This window comes from Anser brachyrhynchus (assembly GCF_964034855.1).
Source record: "Anser brachyrhynchus genome assembly, chromosome: 4".
In the NCBI taxonomy this organism is placed as follows: domain Eukaryota; kingdom Metazoa; phylum Chordata; class Aves; order Anseriformes; family Anatidae; genus Anser; species Anser brachyrhynchus.
The window spans coordinates 69,347,880-69,372,516 of NC_137698.1; the positions used below are offsets into that span (position 1 = coordinate 69,347,880).

The following is a 24,637-nucleotide window of genomic DNA, read 5'->3' on the forward strand; positions in this document are numbered from 1 at the left end:
CTGTGCACAGCGCCTTAAGGAGAGAGAGCAAAAGCAGCTACTTGTAATGCAAGAGGGAAGTGCTCCTCATTTGCTGCGGTAGTAGTGTCTTCAGGAGACTGGGTATGGAAAGTATAGGATATCCTGAAGTTTGCTGCCGTGCTCAAGTAAATAGTGATAGTACCCGACACATCCCTTTCTGGTACTTTTGAAGCGATCAGAATTCCAGTTTTGCTAAAAATAATTGCCAGAATTACAAATTAAGAATGATTAGTGAACATTTTTTTATTATTTTTATGCTAGTGGGATGTCCTTGCAGCCAAGGCGGACTTAAGAGCAGTAGCTTAGTAAGAGGGATCTCCCTCTTTCAGGGCAGCACATGGAATCCCCCACATCCACCCATCCAGTTCCGAGGATCAGCCCTGCTATAAAACCACCAGCAAGAAGGTGAATATTGCACTGAACTGTCACAGAGAGAAACTGAGGCAAAAAGAAGTGAAGAGCCTTTACTCAGGATCTCACAGAAAGACTGGCTTGCCAAAGGCAGTCCAAGCCTGCACATCGTCCTGCTTCTGAATTTAGGATAAAGAGTCTCAGTAAACTGAGCAACTCAATCTCCCAGATTTAATTTAGAGTGAGCAGAGAAGAAATTTCAAGGTAATTACAGATGCAAAGGGAGGAACTATGCTTTAGAGAAGCATTCCAGAGACACAAGCATCAAGCAATCACAAGCAAGCTGCTATGGCCAAGGCTCATTTATAACTGATTAGTTATCTGAATAGGCACACCATTGCATTTCACAGTGCTGTCTTTCCCTAGTGTTTGATACCATAAAGAAATGCAATGGAAACAAATAGGGAGTCTGATAGGAAGGAATAAGTTTTATAAAATCCTAAAATAACGATGTAGGAAATCTCCCGCGATACTTGCAGAGAAGAACAGTTTCACTGTGTGTGGATAAGCATTAAAACTATATATTTTTAAAAGGCCACATAGGTCTGTTTAAATATCGCATATTGCTTGACATGAAACCAAGTGGGCTGCAGAATGTCTTTTCGCTGTCAGTCAATACCTTAAACAACCAGACAGCAACGTTACAAATATACAGGTGATAGCGTGCTTAGTAATCCTCACATCGGATCACTGAAGAGCACAAACAGAGAGCTGTCCTGGGAACTCCCCTTTGGGGCAACACAGAAAAGCCTTTCATCCACAGCATTCAGCTAACGATCAACCTAAGTCCTACAGGAACCTCCTTCAATGCCCAAATGTGCCAGCACGGTTTTAACAGGTGTGCTTTTTACCCGCAAGTACATCAGAATGATTAGGGGGAAAATACCTACATGTAACTGGATGTAGCAGCAAGACTAGCACTGCACCAGAGCACCTGTGGTGGAGCACCGTTGGGAACACTGTGTGTGGGCAATGTTTTGTACATCCTAGGCACTCCTGGTTGGCGTTATAAACCTAATGATCCCTTAGTTTAAACAGACCTCTATAGTTGTTAATTTTATTTCATTGAAGAACTGAGCATCGCATGTCCACATTTTTTGCATACAGTGACACTACTGACAAGAAGCTCTACCAATTAGACAATACCTGTTAATGATAATGACTGCAAAATGTCATGAGACTCTGAAAACCCTTGAAAAAAATCATTTACCTCTATATTCCATAGATTATTTTAGCAGCTGCCAACTTTGAAATCTTATGATTTTGTGTATCATGTCTGTAAACCAGGCAGGCAACTCAGAGTTCAAAGGTCGAAAGCAGAAGGAATGTTAATTTGCAAAGCTATTAATGGAAAGTGTTAAAATATGGCACAACAGCTTTTAAAAACTTATTCAGATATACCAAAGACGACATTTCTAAACCCACATCCATCTGCTTAGAAGCTAAACTGTGGGAAGGGGTAGAGACCCCAGATATGGTCGATCTGTTTTTCTCTTCCACCCTCCCTCCACTTCCTGCTCTTATTTTCTTTTGTATGCTTGTTTTCAGAGAAGAAAAAGCTCAAGAGAAAGATAGAATGACAGGAAGCCTGGATAAGTTTGAACTTGTCAAAGGATGAATAGGATTTAATGTATCCTTGACTCCTAAAAGAAGAACACACACACAAAAAAATATGAGGCAACTAGAAAGAGGCAACCCTCTGGATGAACTCTTGGTAACACAAATTCCTAAAGTAAATTTGGCATCAACAGACCACTCCTCCAAAAACTTAACTCTCATCAAGTATTTCTTTCTGCATCCCATGTTCAAGATAACAGCAGCGACTTGCACGAAAGCCCAAGTAAAGTTCAGGATTTAATTTAGCTCACTGACCCCGAGTTTCTGTGAAGCAGGAGAATCACAACCTATAAACTGAGACAACTTTTTAACGAAATAGAAATCTCTTTTCTAATTCTCCAAATTTTCTAGAATCTGTCCAGATGTATTTTGGTGGAGGATTTGTCAGCTACTCAGCAGTAAACATACCACATATGTGCTACTGATTAAAAGAGGGAAGTTTCTCCTGTTTACGAGGTTGTGGTTTCCCTCTACCAATTTTAAAGATAAAAGTCCTTCGTACTGCAGGGTTATACTAAGGAAAAATATTTTCGAGTCAAACTATTTGGAATGTGTTCGTTTATAAATAACTGAGAAAGAAGCTACCTTTAAATACCAAGACTTTCAATAATACAGGAAATTCGGTGAAGAGACTGGCTGCAAACGGCTGTCCCGAGTGCCCCCTGCTGTCTGCCTGCCTTTCCGAGACTGATGTACACACTTTGAAATGATAAATTCGGAAAGATTCGCCATCCAGAAATCTCCACTAAAAACAAATAGTTGGTTTTGAAAGTCACATTCTGAAATTTAAAATATACTTCTGAGGAGTCTGACCACACATAGGTAATAAAAAATACACTCAGTAATCTTTCTGAGACAAACATCACTGGTTTTCTTCTGTTGATCAACATCGTGTGACAGCTGAATTCCCTCCACTAATAAAATCATGAAGTAACAGCATGCATAACTTGTACATCCAGATAGAAGATGAATTGCAGCTTAATAGTAAACTAAAATTAAATTACATATTAAGGAGGATATGATTAAGTGACAGATCCCTAAGACACAAAGTCGCTTCTGAATTTCCTATTATAGATGAAGCCTCTAAGAATCAATAAACTTTGAGGAAATCAATGTAAACCAAACATGAAAACTACTCATTTTTAATGAAACAGTGCAGATGGATCTTTCTAAGCCTTACAATTGTCTTTCCCTTTTCATTTTAAAAGCTAATAGTTTTGCTAATACACTTTCAGCATTAAATGAAATTATACGTTGGCATATATAAGGCTAAATATAAATAATAAGGCTAAAATGTCAAAATTTGATAACACATTTAGGTCCTTCACTTACAAACTGTGTGTTTTCTGAGCAGCAAAAAGCTAAAAGCTGTCTGAAGTCTTTACACCTCAAAATTCTATATTCTACCAACACTTTTCATTTATTTTAATAACATCCTATCTGGAGTCTGTTTTATTGGATAAAAATCCAGCTGGAAGAAAAATCAGTTTAGCTGCACACCTTAAAAAGGAGTGTAACAATTAGAAGGTAACTTACAACTTTTACAACATTCTTGCCTTATGGAAACACATCTACAAATACAGTGAAAATTAAGTGACTAATTTAAAAAAAAAAATGAGAGAAACATCGGTATGTATACTATACCCACTCTAAATTGTAAAAACAATATGTTATTTAAAACGTCTATAAAAATGGTATATTCTTAATTTCATAATAGAGCTTATATAGAAAGTTAACTTAAATTCTTATACTTACGAACTTTGTCTCTTTAAAACTCATTGAATCCTTAGAAGCATTATTTATCACATTTCACTGCAAGATTTCTTAGCTTGGAAGACTACTCATTAAACCATACTCCTGTTTTCTGTTCGCTTTAGACAAACAAAACTTTATACTTACAGACACTTGACTATCAGTAAAAGTTTTCTCCATGTATAAATAGTTTAATAGCTCATTGTTAAGAAACAGTCCCTTCAACTTTATTATTAAGCTCTTTCTGAACACATATTTACTTCTTCCAGAGTCCAGTAAAAAAATGAAGCCTCTCTGTGTGTCGCCCTATCAACACCTCTCCCATTCTCCTCCCTCCCCAGCACATTCTCCGCCCTCAGTGGCTCTGTATCTTCCCATCAAAAGGAGCAGGCAGCTCGTAAAATGTTGTTTAGGCAGGTCCTACATAACAAAAAAAGCTTCTCGAAAGACAACAACGTGCAGCTGAGAAGTTTGCTAATGTAAAATGCATTTGGTAAAGGCCTACAGGACTCTGACTTAAACTTTTGTCCGAACTTGTTTAAGCATTGAGTCAACATCGTTTTCTCTTCCAAAGTATCTTCAGTTTTAATACATTTCCCTTGGATATTATCCGAATGAACCAAGTGAATCAATCCCTATTAAAAATAAAATATAATCTAAAATTACTTAAAAAAAAAAAGATGAAGAAGAACAGTTAAACTTGTAAGACTCGCAGTAATTTTCTTCCAGTTTCTGGCATGTAGGTGCATGTCTCAGTATGATTACAATCACATGTATGCATATTATGCAACCTATCTCATCCTACCAAAATGCTCCGTGTTCTTTTGAGTAAGCAGGGCACTGGCATTTACAAGGATCTTGTTCCAAGTGAAACATGATTCTCGTCATTTTCAATACCACACCTACACTCCAGACAGACCAGCAATATCTGGGTGTTTTCAGGAGGAAATGCACATATTTTCTGCCCAACAAATAATGCTTAAATACTAGCCTTTTGGAGTTCTTTGATCTAGAGGGAAGTAGAAGATGGGATATTTATTTCGTTTTTTTAAGCATCAGAAGAGCAGATGAAACATTTTGATCATTTAATATTAAATAAAGAGCAGCAACTCATCTAGAAGAAGCTCCGCGGGTGACTCTTAAAGCTTCACTGGACTAAAAAAATCCATGAGGTCAGTGGAAATTAAACGGTACCAAGTCCTAGCCTTGGTAAAAATATCTCAGCACTTTAAACAAGGAGTGCAGAGTCAGAATCAAATCACGGCACTGCTCTCTCAAATCTACTCTGTGACTATATTCTAGAAATGCCAATTCAGTTCATTCAATAAGGCCTTAATTCATCCCATACCACTAACCAGGTCTCACGGAGCAAAAATCCTTCCTCACCCATTAGCATTTGATGTGACAAAAAAGATGTATCAGGTGACGGAAACCGCAACCGAGGAAGGGCAGGGACACGAAACAAACCAGTCACCGGGTTCCTCATTCCTGCCTGGGAATTGCAGGGGCAACCCACTCTGAAGCAGGGAAGGGGCTGGTGCCCTCTTGGCCAGAAAGCAGAGGCTGCAGGCAGCTGTAGCACAACTGTGCGTGCTCCCGGGGCCCGCTCCCGTTAAACTGCACTGGAAGATGCTGTACTGAAGAGCCCTTCACGAAAAGGTTGCACCATCTGAAAGGTAATGCAGCTTCCTGTGCCTAGAGAACACGAACCCACAGACAAAGAGAAGCAAGGTCCATCCTTGACCCTAGGAATATAAGAATGGCCCCATCAGTTCAGAACACGTTTAACAAACCCACTGTTCAATTTCCAGTGGCAGCCATGGATGGATGTGTAGCGATGAGTAGCACAGGGCAACATACATTTCCTGATTACCTTGTCCCAGACTTCAGGTATTTTTAGTTCACATTTCCTGAACCTGGTGTGGCTTGTCTCCTTAATAATCCCCAGTGGCTTTCTTTTCCAAACATTTGTCCATTCTCCCCTAAGGACATGCAAATTTCTTGCAGCCACAGCACTCTGTGGTAAGACGTTCCCCAGATCTACTTACCTGCTGCATGAACAATCGTGTTCCTTTGTTTGTTTTGCTCCTGGCTCCAGCCACCTTCCATTAATGGTGCCTCCTTCTTGTCCCAAAGGAGACAGCAAGCAGTCAAACCCAACTACTTTTTGTATGCCACCCATGATTCTGTGCTCTTGTTATGCCTTTCTGAACCTTTTCCATTTCTAATATGCATCATAACATTTTTGAAATAAAGAGGTTAGAACACCATATTTAAGCTGGCAAAATCACACTGTGGGCACATAACAGATTCATGCAGTAGAATTATTGTGTGGTTTATTTTCCCCTATTCCTTCCCTAATAATTCATAACAGGATTTTCTCTTTTGCTGCTACTGTACTGAGCTGATGTTTTCATGCCACTGTCCTTTATAATGCAAAGGCCTCAATTCTGAGAGGAAGCAGTCAGCTCAGAGACATAGCTACCATTTGATATATGAAGCTAGGATGATTTTGCCTCATTTGCATTGTTTTACATTTATCTACATACATTTTCATCTGCCATTTCGTCGTCCAGTCATTCAGTCTTATAAAAGCAGTCTGCTCTCATCTTCAGAGACTGCTCTTGCCCTTATTAACTTGACTAACTTTACCTCACTGCTCACCTTCTTGGGAGGAGCCTTCAAAGATGCTCTTGAATCGACAACAAAAGGAACTGAAGCACAGGTCAGTCTTTAGCAGCAAATAATTCTGGGTATTACAGACGGCAGTGCCAAAACTATTATTCTGCCACAATGTCAGGGGGTTAACATGTCTACTGAATTAGACCCAGGACAGTAAACACTTTCAGCTCAAAGACAGTAAGCCCAACTTTAAAAGAAGGCTAAGTACCAAAGGCTATGGAGAAAGATAGCCCTGAGAGGCTGCCCACCTACTAAGACTCCCAGTCCTGAGAGCATTGGCTGATATGTTGCTACCCAAATACTGGAACCAAATGAAGCCAAAAGTAAGGTCTGGTACCTTATGTGGCTGAACTAACGGATACGAGCCCTTTGTAGCTTCAGACAGTTGCCTTAACTTGTTCACCCAGGCTGATCCTTGTAGTATCACAAATGTGACTGCGCCGGAGACGTTGACAGCTTATGAATTCACCAGTGTCCATTAATAGCTCAAGAACGGCAGTACTGGCTACTGACAAGAAGTAAGGGCTGCTGTCTGAGGATGTAAGCAGAATAAAAGTTCTCATCTAGTCCCTGAAAGCATAGACTGTACCTCTGGTTCTGTGACAGAAACTGGCTTGTGTTAGAAAGCCAAGCCCAGAGGCAATAAGGTTCGGACAGTACTTGAGTGGCAGGGTCAGACAATTGCTTCCTGAGGGAGAAGTTTCTGCATACAGTGCCAATTGTCTTCGCACATATGGGGAATGAATTCCCGACAGAATCCATCCTAGGCAACACTGCTGATTTCTTCTCAGGCACCAAAGTACAGAAGGAGCACTGCTGTATGCACCTCACAGAGCAGAGCTTCCAGCTTCCAGCACGCTCTCTGACTACTTATTTTCGTATATGCGTTTTCTTCAGAATCTAAAATAAATAACCCAAAAGCAGTAGAAAATAGTAAACAGTAAAATTATCCAAGTACAGTCACTTTGCTACTTGCAGTGACAAAAGACAAATCCCCTTACTCTCAATGTCTGAAAAAATCACACAGTTTAACATTTTTGAATATATCCAGAAATAAGTGCCTCCATTTCACAAGAAACAAGAGGTTACATGCAATCTGTACTCATCTGTTGACCAAACCACCTTGGGCAGATACTTTACAAAAATATGTGAAGTGTGAAGAGCATAAGAATTTTCCAAAATAAATTTTATAAATGCAAGAAAAAAAATATAGCAAAAATTCATAATCTTTTCAAAATTATGTTACAGTATAAAATACCAGCACAGGCTTAATATTAATGCCAGTGCACAGTCTGAAAAAATAAATAAATGCATACTGCTAGCATTATGTTGTCCTCCTTAAAGGAGTAACAATGGATGTAACTAACAAACCTCAAAAGATCACACGTAAGAAATAATCTGAGGAAGATCCTCCAGAGTATGCTGAAAAGAGTTTGAAACTCTTAACAGAGCAGTCTAGAGAACCAACCATGAAAAAAATTACATTCTTTAAGACACAGTAAGAATGATGTCAGCAAAGCAAATTCTAAGGGATAACATAGGCATCGTTCAGAAGGAGATGATGGTGACCTAGAGACGTACTGGCTATGTCTTAGTAGTCAAATAAATAGTGCCATAAGCTGTTGTGTAGTTCCAAAGACAGCTGGAAGTGTCTGCCCACTGCCATACCACCAAGCCTCCTGTCAATCAGGTTGGTTGCATCCAAACTGCCCAGTGGGAACAGTGATGGGAGCTAACTTCTAAACCACGTCCAGAAGTCATTTGTGAAAATACACTAGTTGGCCCAGGACACACCACATAACTGACAACTCCGGCAATGCAAGAGGACAAACATTGCACTCCAGTGCCTATCCCTGTGTCCTGGCCCTGTTTCATTGATAGCTCAGGTGTGCAGCCGTTATGCAGCCTCATCAGTAGGCAACTTCAGCCAGCAATGTAACAGTCAGAAGCCTGAACAGAGCAGAAGACTGGAATACCTGGAAAGAAACCCACTGGGTGCTTTTTAAAAGCCTTAATGAGCATCTCCACGACCACATATGGTACAGTAATTCAAGGTAAATAAATCCATGTTTAATTTCATGACCAACTTACACTATTTAAAGGTGCATATATTCTAGATCAGCAAGAGGGTTTGGATTTTATAGAAAGTGACTGTAAAATCACTAAGCTGACATCTTCCACCTTGCACTGTTTGAAAAGCTGACACCTAGTGGCACGTCCCAAGAAAGAGGCTCTGCCACATACTGCTATGCTACTCCAACGAGCAGCACCAGGCAGTTTCTAACAAAGGGAAAAAAGAAACAAAGAATTTAGGATTTGGTCACAGATCCATGAGACTTCCGAAACAGCAATGTTAGGGTCTGGATTGTACTAGCATTCAGACTTCAGAATATCAGGATATTGACAGTGTATGAAACAGGAATAGCTCTTTAAAAATTCTATTATAAAAAATGCTAAATATACAGAACTACTTTTTACATACAAAAATTTAGATTTTATTCTTGCATGCTACTTTGCTTCACAACTGGCCTTTTTTCCACCTTCATGAAAACAGACTGAGGACAAAACTGTCAGTCAGTTCCATCTTAGTTAAGAATTAGGTCAAAATACATGCAGTGGTTAAAGGTAATCAATACATGGTGGAAGTTGTGTATGCCAGCAGGCCACAGTAAATTATCAAAGCTTAACATAATCAGTAAAACCTAAGACAAAAACATGCATTCTTTTCAAATGTTAAATTCACAAATCTAGATTCACAATGAAGAGGCTCCTTGATTTAAATCACATAATTATAGTAGCCATAGTGGTGCTGTTGAGGCCATGGTGATGATCTAAGACTGTCAGTGAAGCAAGCTTTGTGGAGAGCGTTAATACATTTTATTAGTTCAACTCACAGGGTGGGAAAAGTTTGGGGCATGTTTAACTCTTCTTGTCTGATTTTCCTACTATACTAGCTAGCCTAATATAAGCTATTATCTCCCTGTGTAAGCTTTGTCTGATTATTTAAATCAGCCAAACAAAGACAGGTACCCACTTAAAAACTCATTATTAAGTCAAATGAGCATTTAGGGTTTTTTGCCACCCACAGATGCCAAAGCTAATATCCAGCAGAGACATGTCATTCATTAGTATAAAAACCTCATACCGAGGAGATGTGTTGTACGCTTTCAATTAGCAGATGAAATGCAAAAAAGTTGCTTCAGTAGAATTAACAAAACAGAAAAAAAAAAATCGAGCGTTATTATCTATAATAACAGCTAATAGTACTAGATTATTAATGGTTATAATTAAGATAGAACATTCTAACAAGTTCTTAACACTGACTAATAAAAGGAATATGATACATTCCAACTTTGAAAACATTACTAAAATCCAGAAATTCAATACAATAAATGTTCTTTTTCACATGGGATATAGCTTTAAGGTTTACAAAATGGGATGGAGAAAAAAGAAAAATAAAAAAGGCTATCTTTTTGTTCTGAAGATCTCTAAATCAAAAGGTTATTTAACAATACTCAGAGTAAAAACACTCTTACTCATTAGTGTAAGACATTATATATCTCATTATACTATTCTGTCCTAATTTTAACCACAGAGAAATACCAAAGGTACGTCAAAATGATTTTCAGGAAACTCAACAGCTTTGAGATGTTCTCCCTGGCTAGGTGACAACCAAACCTGTTGAATTTGAGGAACACTTACAAGGGTCCCCCATTTTTACATATTTCAAGAAAGTTTAAGATATGAATGGAAAGAGCTACAGTTGGAAGTGGCTTTGGTCTGGTTCCAAAATTGATGCTGAGAAAAAAGATTATTCTGTTTAATGTAATTTTTTTTTAAAAGGTGGGATTCTAGTTTCTGCAGTCTTACGGAGTCACCTTCAATGTGTTTATAAATCAATAAACAATGTTTTTGCCCCCACAGAATCCTACAAAACAGAAGATGTGAGTGGTGGCACTTACCTACAGGGACGTAAGAAGAAAGACAGGATCATGTCCTCTCCTTAGTCTAAATATTAAATAATTCTAAATCATGCCAAGTTCCATTTATCTTAAGCTATGCCTTGTAAATACGAACCAGCAGGTATTCTCTGAAATAGGATTGGTGGAAATCACAGAATTTTTGTCGTTGTTGTTTATTGGTACTATTACTTAAAAAAAAAATGATTAACATAGAAAAAAATATTACTATTATATACAAAGTAGGAATTTTTTCTTAATAAGTACATATTTCTTGTAATTTAGTAAAGAAAGATCTCTGAATACATTTCTTGTGAAAACAATATAAATAAGGCATATACTGGGCACACTAATTTTCTGAATTGAGTTCTAACTTATAAGTTAATCATATTCAGCCCTGGTGTAAACAAGCAGAATTTTCACAGTTCAGAAATAAAATTGTACATTTTGTGCTTTGTGAGACATTTTCCGTATCTGTTACATCTTAGCACAACAACATCCTATAATTTTGCACTCTTATCCTATTTTGATCCCTCCGGATTTAAAACGAATTCATATACATGTTCTATTAGTAAAAACAGCATTTAGAGGTTAAGCACACAAACTTGTATTTATTTATTTTTAATGTACAGCAGAGCTTCTGCAGGTAAGAGGAAATGCTTAAGGTGGGCACTGTATCATAACAGCTAATTCTAACCTTATATGAATATTAACTGTGTGGGTATAGTCAGCCATTATATTCCTATTTGAAAGAAGAGGTGAAGTATTTATTCTCTTGCAATCATTGGTTTTATTTATTAAAATATATATTATATAAAACACATATATATGTTTTATGCTTGAATGGTTTTGAAAAGAAATTTAAAAAAACAACTGCAAAGAAACCACGCCACCTTATGGCAGAAGACAGCAAAACTGACAGCTGGTATTTCAGACACTACAGCTCCAAAGGCAAGAGGAGCAAGTTCATAATGTCATAACAAGTGCAAATGCAACCTTCTTCAGACCCATGAGAAATGAGCAGTGTTCACCGTATGCCCATAAAAGGAACTGTGTGGAAGTTCACTGCTCAATTTAGAAGACTACGATGATCTTAGCAGGAATCAAACCCACGAGCTTGGAAAAGCACATTCAGTTTCAGACTTAATGTTTGGGTCAGTACCTTATCCGTTCTGCTAAGATAGCTGGAAAGAATACAACAACTGAGTAACCTATATAATATGTTCATGATCATTATTCCAGAGGTGGAGTCTCTAAGAATTTCCTGCTATTGTTATTTCCTCTTCCAGCAACTCTAAATAGATGGCCTGAAATAATCTAAACATGCACTGACAACATTGTGTTCTACTACACTTCACGTAACAGTAGTTGGGAATAACGCTGCAGTAGCAACATTAAAGTTAGAACCAAAACCAAAACATCTCATGCTATTTTACTTTGACTTGTCAAGTTTTGGAAATTATTCTCAGGGTTGGTATTTCACCAGGTGGCTGGGATATACGAAGGCTAGGTGTCATTCTCTTGTAGCATGCAGAGAAAAAAAGAGATTTTAAAGTGGAAAGCAGCAGCTGACAGAGAGCAGTCCACACCCAAGTGGCTACACGTAATAATTAATCCAGATACAGTTTTTAGTACAGGTTGTTTCTACTTTGTCCGATTCATACCATGGTCTCAAATTTTCAGTTTCCCCATCTAAAGTAACAGCTTTGACTATTAGGACATTGTGTAACACAGAGACTCTCAGTCCCTCCTGTTGGTGAGACAATTTATATATATTAGTGAATACCGACTGGGATGCAAAGAGAGAAAAATGGGTTTCATAGCCCAGTGACTACGGTATCTTCCTGAAATTAACAGAGGGTAAGTACCAAGTCCCTATCTTGGTGATTATTTTTGCAATGCAAAACAGCTCCTACAATAGAAATTAAATTATAACCTTGGTGTTTACAGCTCCCTCAGAATATGACATATGCACATAAATTTCTATGAAATCTGAATCTGGAAGAATGTGGTGTGAACCCCCTTTCTCCTATCACACATGAATCACTAGTACCAGGCTCTTACATATTCTGAGAAGGTCGTCTCTTGCTGTGACCAGAAATTCTGTCAAAACTAGCAATATGTAGCAGCAAGGCTTTTTAATTTAGAAAAACTTTCTAACGAAGAAAGATGTTCCTAGACAGTTACCAAACAGCTTTATCTAGAAGATCTTGCTCTGTTTGTTGAAGTTGTGCACTTACTATATTAAAGTCAAGTGCAAAGAAATGAAAAACTATTTTCAGTGACTAGTAAAGAAAAGCAAGACAACTAAAAGCTTCAGACAAGATAGAAATAGACCACAATGAAAAAAGGGTATTTTTTTCCTTTAAAACATCTGAGAAACAAGTAACAACAGATCCTACCTGCATTCCCTAAGCGCACCAGAAGCTCCTTCCATATACTCTGTTCCCTAAAAATCCAGTGCACCGAGCTCTCCCCTCCTTTAGTTCAGAGTTAGTGAAATGCCTTTCTTCCTACATCTTGCCACAACAGGAAATTCAGAATGTCTTTCTTTCCTCCTCCCATCTCAAACACTTTTTATACACCTCCTTCCCATTTAGAGGAATCAGTGTGCCACTTTCCCTCCCATGCCAAAGAACAGTGTAATATGTATTACATGGCTCCTGTGCCAAGAGCTCTGCACATAGTTTTGTTTCTGCCCAACCACAAACCTTCTTCCAGAGAAGCATGATAAAGGGGCAAGGGAAAAATCTCTCCATTTGCCTTCACATCACTATGGGTCAGGTTTTCAGGAGGAAGCACACTAGAAGAGAAGATATAACGAAGCCATATTCCTTCATCTTGAGAGAGGCTCTCAGCAGAGCAGGAGGAACAGCTTTTCAAATTCAGGTGACTTTTCATTCTCTATTTCCACCACAATTACTAAGTTTTGGCCACTGAGGCCCAGACATCAGCTGACGTTATACCAGATGTGAAATAGTGTTATTACATTACATTCAGAAAACCCCAAAATCACCATACCAATCACCAGCACCACGTTGATTAGGCATTTTCTTTTCCAACTGCTGGCAAATAGGGAGGAAAAACTTATTTAATCTGTTTAAACAGGATTTTTTTCCATACTTGGAAAACTAAATTCCTCAGGGAACTATGTAAAGAGCTTGGTCTTTGTATTCAACACCAGCAACATATGTAACCCCCCAAAACTTTCTCAATGCAAAGAATATCAGATGAATTAATAAAAGAATATGACGAACATTAGTTGTTTTTTTCCTCATTAGTCAGGATAACTAATTCAAACTACTGTTTTGCTCTATATGACCAGCTGTGATGGGTAAAATAAAGTCAAAATTCCCCAAAAAAGAATGGCCACTGCTAGCATCAACGTAAACTATTAAAGAAACACTGAGAAAGTCGGGTGATACCTGAAATCTCTATTTCCCTCAAACAAATGTCATATTATGATTAGTAAATCTATTACACTACAGGGATTGCTTACTCTCCTTCATTTATCACCTCCATTAACTACTATATATTCTTCACCTGGACTCATTTCTAAGTTTTAAGTGAAAGTTAATTACCTCAAGGTCATCCAGTGAACGAGTGATACTAAATCTCTTAGATCTTCCAAATGATCTTCGAGCAGAAGAACGCTGGGGAGGAGCCTGATTTAATCCCACCGGATGTCCAAATTTTGAACCCTAAACAAGACAGAAAATATACATGATTATTTTACTTCTTTAATTTTAGTACATTACTGATCATAGTGACGGCATCTGAATTTTAAACAACTCTACTTTTGTCCAGCTTGACTACAGTGATACGGACAGAATTCCAAGGAGATAGATTTGCAAACCTCTGACAGGACACCAGGTTCAACACGAGCTCATCACTTACCCTGTAAAGTCATGTATTAAAATCATTACAGGTATGCAAGTACTTCTCCAGACTCAAGTCAAATATAATTATTTAGCATTAAGTTACTTTATCAACACAAGTCATCAGCTAGGTTGCTAAAGTGCACACATGCTACATGTAAGTATTAGAAGATAGAGTTTAATTAAAAGCCTAGCTCCTAGCTCTAGTCTTAACTAGCATATCCTTAAAATGAGAAAATATTTGTCCTTTCTATTTGAAATTACCATCCTAGAAGTCATCTCATACAGCTTCTGTTGGAATCTTCCTCCACTTTTAAAAATCTTGATTTCACTATGCATTTTTTTCTGAAGTTTTGCTACTGTAAGATCCAACTTTTTAAATCATACAGAACAAAATGCAAGAACAAAATGCATTATTCTTTTATTCTGAAGAAAGAAACTACCTCACTCTGATATTTCGTGACTAGAATTGGTACTGCAATGGTTTTCTGTTTTCCCCGTTATCATACTCTTTCTCCTTAAAAAATAACCAAAGGTTGGTCAAGCTACAACAACTCAGCATGTATATATCTAGTTTATGCCAAATGGAAAATTTAAGCTTAAACCTAACAGTAGGCACATTCAGTGACTGGTGCTAAGCAGATGTACATAAACTCACTACATTATGAAAACTTGTGATTATATGCCTGAAATTTTGGATTCCTTTCGCTGTAACATTCAGTGCGGGGAAAATTCCTTCCTGTCTTCTGATGTTCTCTTTCACTTGAGAAAATAATGGAGTTTAATTCAGGGTAAAATTTCTTCTAGTTCATTTCAGCATCTTTCTTCATCACAGTAAGCTTCAATAATATTTATTAGTACTTTTATAGTTGCTCGTTGGCAGCTTTGTAATATTTACTAAAATGTATTTTTCTATCTGTTTCTTCCTTCAGGCTACTTTCTGTGCTCTCAGTTCTGAAACACGTGGGTATCCCTTCAATCCTTTGTTTGAATATCTCTGTATGTCACATCAATGGAAAGAACAATCATAAATTTCACACTTATAACTTCACACTAACAACCACTCCCATGAAGCAGAGAGCATCAAGGACATTTTACCACCGCCTTGCTGCAATAAGAGATGAGCCATCCAACAGAAGATGTCTGCCTGTTTATTTGTTCCTGCAGAGTCATTACTATTCTTTAGCAACAGAGCTCTGACAGCCACCACTATTCACAACAGACTTTTTAAAAGTCCCTGGAAATGTCAAGACATAACACAGGGTACAGGAATCTGGATCCAAAGTATGTTGCAAGGTTCATCACTGCAACAAGGTGAGACTCCAGCTTCTTCATTCGACATTAGAAGTGATCCATTTTTATAGGAAATCTCTTTCCCTCCCATCTTTCAATTTAGTAAGATTTTTTTTTTTAATTGGGTGAGAAAAAAAATGGGGCAGCTTCTGCCAAGGAAAACTGGAAATCTGGCAACTGGAGATTAGCTTCTGAGGTTTTTAAGAGAACATTTAGAATTGCAGTATGAAAAAGCTAAGATGGCTTTTGCTAACACAGTCAACTAAATGTGAAGACAAGAAAGTTGCTATCTGTAAATTGTCACAGATAGCACCCACTGGAACGAGTACAGTTCCTAACTTTCTGAGCAGCTTTTGAAATCATCTGTTCCTCCAGGCAGGTATCGCTGAAGCGGTTCGCACTTGGCTCACGTCAGTCGCGGTCCTTCCTGTCCAAAATTAAACTCTGCACCTAATGCAGTAATCAGTGTCAAACAGCAAGTTCCACATCAGCCCCTGACTAAATTCAGCAGTATCCATTACTATTACTGCCCAGCATGTCAGAGCACTAACATGGCTGCTCCTATATCAGTATGTTCCCGTTAAAGCAGCACAAATGCAGCATTCATTTACTTCATCACTAGTCATGTATGACCAGACCTGTTTTAAAATTCTTTATTTTTCAATCTGTAAAATAGTGATAAAAATTTGGTGACTACGAACAGCTCAGCAAATTCTAAGGCTAGTGAAATTAATGCCATCATTAATGGGAATACAACTGGTATTTTGAAACTAATGAAACAGCTACCCACAGATTCTGCTTTATTGTCTCTCAAGTCTTTCCCAAAACAAGATGCAGCACCCAGAGGACTTCATCTTTCATTAAAAAATGGTGAAAGGAAACAAAGAAAAAAAAAACATCAATAGTAGTCATATCTATTTTGGGTAATGAATGCATTTCACTTTCCTTTCTAATTCAGTCCAAAAAGTACATTAACTATCCAGTATATCTTTGAACAGCAGAGATTGCCATGTACAATTCTGGGACTGTCAACTAGCAAGCACAGAAAGAAAAAAATTTCGAAGCAGTGACATTACAAATTGGAGGAATAGGAACAAACCGCCTGAAGACAAAGCTAATTATATTCCACTGAGAAGCAGATTCTAGATAACATTAATTCTCACCAGATGCCCCATTTTAGAAGGAAATGCAGCTTACCTAGTTGTGGTCAGAAAAATAACAAAGAAAAAGAGGGAGAGTGGATAAAAACATTCGAAAACTGTGTAGTAGTAGAAGAGAGAACAGGAAATTAATACCCAATCAAACATTTTCTTTATGGTTTTTGACATTGTTTTGACGTTGTTATACAAAACTCACTACTGAGCACTGGATGGAATGGTAAAGATAAGAGCAGGAAAAAAAGACTGATAACAACACAGGATATAAGAAATAATTATGACATAAAAATTCACTAAGCTAACAATTTCCTCAATCCATTTGGATAACAACTGCAATTAGAAAAATGTTTTCAGCTGACAAAAATCTCTTTCTTGCAAAAGTTCAAATTAGTAATCCTGGAAATTAAGAAAAACATTGCTAAAAAAAAAAGACTAAAATTCACAAAGTATTTAATTTCCTGGCAATGGTGCTCAGAAGTCTTCCTTTTCACCCTTTCTGGACTCCTTTCCAGATATTCAGACTATGAAGGTATACATCCTTCTTCAGACCAATTCAATTCAATATTTTAAAATTGCCTTGCGTATACACATACAAACAAAACACTGTAACTTAAGCAGACAGCAGCAACATTTTAGCAAGTGTGTTCCATGGGACTCTGAAGAGCTGGAAATAAAAACATCCATGACTTGAAAAGGGAACACAGACATTGCAGCTAGATTGTATTAACCAGCATGGCTAAAGAAATCCACAGCTTTTAATCAAATACAGATTGCTGGTGCAATGACTGATATTAATGTAAATTTTGCAGTCTATTAGCTATAAAGAAATTATCATAGTTCTAAAAATCTTACACTATTAAATATTTAAAAAAAATACTAAATGGACCTTAAAACACTCAAAACAGTATATTATATGACCAACGAAATACTGTCTCGTTCACCACTAGCTGCCCAACTAAAACACTGAAATTTGCTACATGAACAGTGGCTTTGGGTTGTTTTGTTGTGTTTTTTTTTTTTAAATATAGATTGCCCACCTGCCCTAGAACTATTTCCTATACCTTAAAGATCCCCTTCCTGAAACAGTGCTGCTAAATCTATAAAACAGAGCTCTCAAAATATCTAGATATTCAAGTCAATCTAAACAAACCCTATTACAGAACAATATTAGAAACTCTAGTCCATCTGATGATTTACCAGTTGGTTTCATTTTTAGGAGTCCAGAAAAAAACAGAAAAGCACAGAAATTTGTGAAAACCAGTTGATTAGTGGAAAGCATGTGCTACAGCAATACATCCTCTGCATTTCGCAATACAGATACTTACATGCCTGCTGCTACTCTCTATCATGGTCAAAGTACAAAAGAACATATCTCCACAAGCCTTCACCCTATTACAATTCCGCAGATGAAGAGGAAAACAACAATGTATTAAAGGAATTGACACAGTGATACTCTAAAAAAAATCCATTCCTTTTCCTATTCTTGTAACAAAAAAACAAATTACAATCTAGCACGGACAGAAATACAAGTCAAATGCATAATCAGAAGAGAAAAAAAAAACAGGACAACGAATAGGTTTGCATAATCTTTTTTTAATATATAACTAGATCTCCCTTTTTTCCTTAGGCTAACAGGAATCGGTAAGTGCAAATATATTCATATGAGGTAACTATCCATCTGACCAAACTGCAGGCTTTCTTTCCCTCCAAATACATTTTATATATATACATTATTATTATTATTTTAACATGTCTACTTGGCCTTGTGGGTGAGTTATGTCCTATCTACTTTACAAACAAGGTATTAAAAATAAAATTCACCAGCAGAGAATTAATACAGCAGCAGTCTGTGAACGTGCCCAAGGTGAGAACAATTTCTCTGATAACAAAAAATGTGTACAAGAGAAGGACAAATATGAGAGTGGAAAACGTTGCACTTGATGCATGAACAAAAGAGAGGGAGTCAAGAAGCACGGGAGCCGTGCCAGACTGCAAATGGAGGGCCAGAAAGAGCAAGAATGATCCAATACAAGGTGACTTGCAAAAACCTAGCTCTTTAAAGATTAAGAAAAATGGATGTGCTCTTAGAAGGAATTTTAACATAAACAAGTTAGGCACTAGTTCCATACAACCTTTTTTTTTTTTTTTTTTGGCAGCTGTGCTGTTTTAAGGACTCTGACCTCTCCTGCCAGCTCCCAGGCTGCAGCAGGCTGTCCCCTCATCTCCGCTAACAAAAAACTGGAAGCTTAAAGCTATCCTGTATGTAACTCAGATCGATCTACAGCCATGTCAACACAACTGACGATGGATACTGCCACTGCTGGATTGAGAATAACAGGACCTCTTTAAATTGGTAGCACCAACGAAACGCAACGTGAAACTGCAGTCCTCAATGTGATACTCTAGCCTGGAGCAGGAAGGCACAGTAGCAAGTTGATGAAACCTTATCAATTATTCAGAACCCAAAGAAACCAAACACCTTTAGAAACGAAACCATCTTCAATTAACTTAAAGAAATTCCCGGCTCTAGAATGAGCTGTACCACACCCTTTCATATTCTAGCAAATATTACAACTTTTTAACAAACTGTCACACAAAACAACTTGAAATTTCCCTTTTGTACTACATGGTCATTGCGTCTCTCTACAGTTAAACATATCCTGCCCTCTCATCCAGTACCTCGATATAAATAAAAAACGAGAATTTTCTCCTCTGATACCCGTTTAAAAGCTAGGAGGAGCAGAAAGGAGGTGGTGAGGAGAGGACATCGGCAGCTCTAGGATTACAAGAGGCTAAGCAAGTGGGAGAGTTTTGCTGGGTATTCAAGGCTCCTAGGCAACAACACAGGGAGCCGGGAGCAGGAATCCAGAAAGGGAAGAAAGGAGAAAGAAAAACTGTGAAGGCTAATGCCAGCTTCACAAGATCTTGCCAATTTAATCATTTAAAGGACAACACATTACAGTTCGTGATCTCGAGGGGAAACTAAATGGGATGAATCTCATCGGACAGAGAGTTTGGATGCTGTGTGGAAGAGCAGGAAGAGAGGGAGAGGTAAGCTGTAAAAAGGGGAGCTGACCTAAAATGTTAAAAACCTGCTACTCTACCAAGCCTGATCATCTACATCTAGAGAAGGATGTTTTCAAACACTTTCAAAACTGTTCCATGATGAAAGATAATTTCACAAGGCGACGCACAAGCACAAAAGTGAAATCATATTTTTAAAATGTTTGAGGAAAAAAAAAAAGGTACTTGCAAGTCACGAACAAAGTATTAAGAACTCTAAAACAAAAAACAACAAACGAACAAAAAAGAGCCACACTGATATGTAATTACTTTGATACAAATTGTTTTCTCCTTCTGAGTGGGTGGCAACTGGCCACCCTGCTCAAGAGTCAATTCCCCACATAAGCCTTTTTGTCTCCTAAAAAGTCCAATCAATTAGGTTCTTTTAACAAAACTCTATCTGTAAGTGCCTGTACAAGTGTCAATTGGAGTATTTATTTCTGATTAAACACCTCTGAAAAGTACATAACAAAAGAAGGATGCTGATATTCACAGAATTTGAAAGAAAAAGGAACACCACCTCAGTTAGGCCTCAGAAAGGCCTCAGTTTAGGGAGTTCAATTAATACAGAATTTACTACATTCTGTGTGTAACAAACCTTAATTATTGCCACTATAAAATCATCTAATTTGAATTTGTCCAGCTCCTATTTCCAGCTATTGAAGCTTTTGAAAACTCTCTCTGTTTTTAGATTTAACTCTTTGACTTTGTATGGTGAAGTGCATAATAAGCATTTTAGTGCAGAACCCACATGCACAGAGTTCACAAAATTTGAAACTTCTGTGGATATTCAAAACACGCCAAATTTACTCTTGGGTATTAAACAACAGAAGGGTCAGGCCGAAGCAGGAGTTCATCTTTACATAACCATGCAGTTTTAAGATTTCAGGAGAAGAAAAGTTATGGGAAACATGGATGCCACAGTAATCCCTTGTAGATACAAATCTACCTTGTAGATACAAAATCCCAAGTAGATACAAATATTATTCTGCTATCAATATTAATCTCAAACCCTGCTCTGCAGCAGCTGTGTACTGTGTACAGTTTTGGGTGTCACAGTGTAAGTAGGACATAAAACTATTAAAGAGTGTTCAAAGGAGGGCTACAAAGACGGTGAAGGGTCTGAAGGGGAGGATGTATGAGGAGCAGCTGAGGTCCCTTGGTTTGTTCAGCCCAGAGCAGAGCAGGCTGAGGGGAGGCCTCATGGCGGCCTGCAGCTCCCTCACGAGGGGAGCGGAGGGGCAGGCGCTGAGCTCTGCTCTCTGGGGACAGCGACAGGACCCGAGGGCACGGCATGGAGCTGGGACAGGGGAGGGTCAGGCTGGGTGTGAGGGAAAGGTTCTGCACCCAGAGGGTGGTTGGGCACAGGGACAGGCTCCCCAGGGCAGTGGTCACAGCACCGAGCTGCTGGAGTTCAAGAAGCATTTGGACAACGCTCTCAGACGTGTGGTTGAATTTTTGGGTGGTCCTTTGGGGACCCAGGAGTTGGACTTGATGATCCTTGTGGGTCCCTTCCAACTTGGGATATTCAGTGATTCTTAATCTTCCTCTGATGTTCCCTATCATCCATAACCTCCCATTTTCCTGATTGTGTGTCCTGGTAGTTAGGTGCCCCCGCACTACAGTGAGGCAAAGCAGGCAAGACCGTAGGCCATGACCTTCCTTCATCCCTCCTTCTATCAGCCAGCATCAAATGTTCCTCTGCCTAAAAACTGACAGTGCTGAGTTGCAGGACTTACAAAGAGAGGGTCTACGGGACCTGAGAACAAGATGAATTCAAAAATGAGGTATGTTGGGTTTGGATCTCTCGTACCCTCAAAGGTAGAAAAGAATCTGTGAGAGAAATAAGAAGACAGCTTGATGTGGTCCAGTCCCCTGGACCATAACAGATAAAGACACAGAAAGCCCCGGGGTATAGGTAGGCATGCTGAGAGAAAAGGCTCCGTATGATATGGGGGGGGAGAATGAATTAACACCCTTCAGGGTGCACTGCTGCCACCATTATGGATTGACATCACCTCATAAAATCAAATTAGATGGTGATAGGCTAATTAAAAGAGGCCTAGCATCATTCAGACATTACAGACAGCTTTCTGACAAGCTTTAATGACACTACAATTCTGGCTTTGGGGTTGTTTTTTTCTTTGGGGGGCGTGGGGAGAAGGGGCAGCAGTGTGACAAAAGATTAAAACAGCATTAATCACCATTACTGGCCCATGGTTTTGATCACATTTAATCTTAACTCTTTAATAATGACACATTTCACAACCTTCTAACCATTACAGCAGCATTTTTAACTGCAGTTAGGCCCATACTATAACCAACAACCAGGTAAAATCTCATACAAGAATTCTACGTGCTTTGGGAAGACACCGAAGAGAGGCCGTCCTGTCACACCACAGCGCCAAGTAAATAAAATCTGTTGCTCGTCTCATTACTAAGGGTACTAGGCACAGAACACTGACCATCCAAATTGCAGCGCTATCCCTAATCTCTGTTCAAAAACACATATTGATGATACTAAAGCAGATGGAAAAGTAAGATCATTTTTTCAGTATAACCAGATAATAGTTTATTGTATGAGCTAGAAGCCTATCAGTTGGAAACTGAAAAGGAGCAGAAAGACCTGAGGATATCAAGGGAAAACACAAAGAAAATTTCAAGTAGATACAGAATAACTGGTTCCAAATTATCATAAACATTAGCTAGGAACATTAAGGAACTATGGCCCAATGCTCAGTAACAACCAAAAAGGCAAATAAGGGATCATCAGAAAAAGAAAGGAAAACAATAAATCAGCTTTATATTCATAAATACCTACCAACACATTTTCAAAATTGCTTATAGTTCCGGTTAACTGATCTCAAAAACAATACTGTAGAAATAAGGGATGAAGATTACAATTCTGTAAAAACTTTTGTATGGGAAGAGACAAAGCTAACTTCCATCTCGAAAATTCATGATTGGTGGGTGAGATTTAAAAGAAAATTAAATGACTAGGGATAAATAAACAAATAGGGAATTAGATTGTTCAGTATTTCTCATGAAAAATATTAACAGGTATGAAATGAAATCATACAGGAAAATACAACTGTCTCCTTTCCATCCTATTAAACTGTGAAATGTGTCAGGTGAAATATATCAGGAATGCCAAAGGTACACTTGAGTTTAAGAAAAAACAAATTCAAGAAAAAAGGCTTACAAAGGTTATTAAACACAATGATGTGGATTCGGTCTCCACCTGAGGAAAGCCTCTAAATCACATGTTGCTGAAAATTAGGATACATTTTCCGTGTTTTTCTAAGCAGCTGCTCCTGGCTAGCGTCCAAAATAGGATATTGACCTCAGTGTTGGGTATCTCATCTGATAGATATGGATGTTCTTACTGATTTGTTCTTACAAAATAAATATTAACCACCAGTGCCATATGGCTATGAAAAAAGTAAATAATATCAAGAGGTATTATATGAGGTATTTACAATAGAGATTGGAAAATGTACACTACAATTACACGAAACCACTATCAGGAAATTGGTTTGAAATTTTGGTCACCCATCACCCAGAATGAATTTAAACTAGAATAGTTTCTGAAAAGGCCTACTGAAATTATGAGGAGAATGAAACTTTACTTCCCAGAACCGAGAGATTTAGCAATCCCCATCAAACAAAACGAAAGCTCGAAGAGAATACACCTTCTATGCAAGACTTCGGACCGGAAGATAAACCAAAGTTTCTAACATCATAATAGTGATGTCCTGGAATAATTTTCCTGCAGAAGTCGGGGAGCAAACACAAATTTTTCAAAGGTACATCTGCTAAGTGTATGGGAGGAATGACAACACGACTACCTTAAAGTGACAGAATTTGGTTTGATGATGCAAAATATCCTTCTCTGATACTCTCTTTGCAAATTTATTGTCTTAATGGCCATTTTAATGATGGAATGAATTTTCAAGCCTTTCTCTTTAAGCTTCATTTCTTCATGTTTTTACTTAAACACTTCAGGTGGGTTTTAAAGATTCCATATTTATTTATGTTAATTAAAGACCTTCATTCTACCTAATAAAGACAACGGGTTTGGGTTTCTGTTTTTTTGAAGGTAACAGCACTTAGCCTGCAGAGTAATTTTATAACTTTATATTAAAGCTTCTATGCTAAAAACTTTAAAAAAAGCCGTTTTTACAGAGTAATTTTATAAACTCTATATTAAAGCTTCTATGCTAAAAACTTTAAAAAAAGCCGTTTTTAAATAGTCTTCAATTCATTCTGTGCTAATTATTTTCCTCCACTCTATTCTCATATTTCTCTTTGTGTCTTAAGATGCTGTCTTCCCTTGTGGCTTCACAACTCAAATTCAGAAATCCTTAAATACCTTCTCCCCTTAATTTGAAATGAGATTTCTACAAAGTCAACATTGCTCTGAAGACGCTTATTCTCCAGATTTTGATTTTCTTTTCAGAGAAAAGCACCTAGCATTACTTTAGATTTTTATACATTTTAAAGATCCTAGAGTTGTCCATTTTTAAAAATCATTATTTTAGAAGACTACAATACAAATGCAAAGCTGCAAGAAATTTCTAAATATTCAATTGTTTTTCATTTTTAAACAGCAAAAGCTATCAGAGGTCTTATTGCGCATGAATACCTCTGAGCAAATGAAATTCACATCACCACATTCTCAGATCTAGCTTGGTATTTGGGATTTCAGTTGTGTTGTCTTTAAGGTATATAACGTATATTTCAAACCAGATCAAATTCCAAAGGTTTACGTTAAAGTGTGCTTCATAAGAATAGCAAGCCATCT

The 24,637-nt window shown here is 37.8% G+C and overlaps 1 protein-coding gene across 4 annotated transcripts in view; it reads right to left on the minus strand.

Moving 5' to 3' along the window:
* Positions 1-24,637, minus strand: part of RGS12 (regulator of G protein signaling 12) — an 86,266-nt gene that overhangs the window by 49,101 nt on the left and 12,528 nt on the right. For all 4 annotated transcript variants that reach the window (XM_080590570.1, XM_080590569.1, XM_080590572.1 and 1 more), the window contains exon 3: positions 14,024-14,143. In XM_080590570.1, coding sequence (XP_080446696.1) covers positions 14,024-14,143 — 120 coding nt within the window. The remainder of the gene's footprint in view (positions 1-14,023; positions 14,144-24,637) is intronic.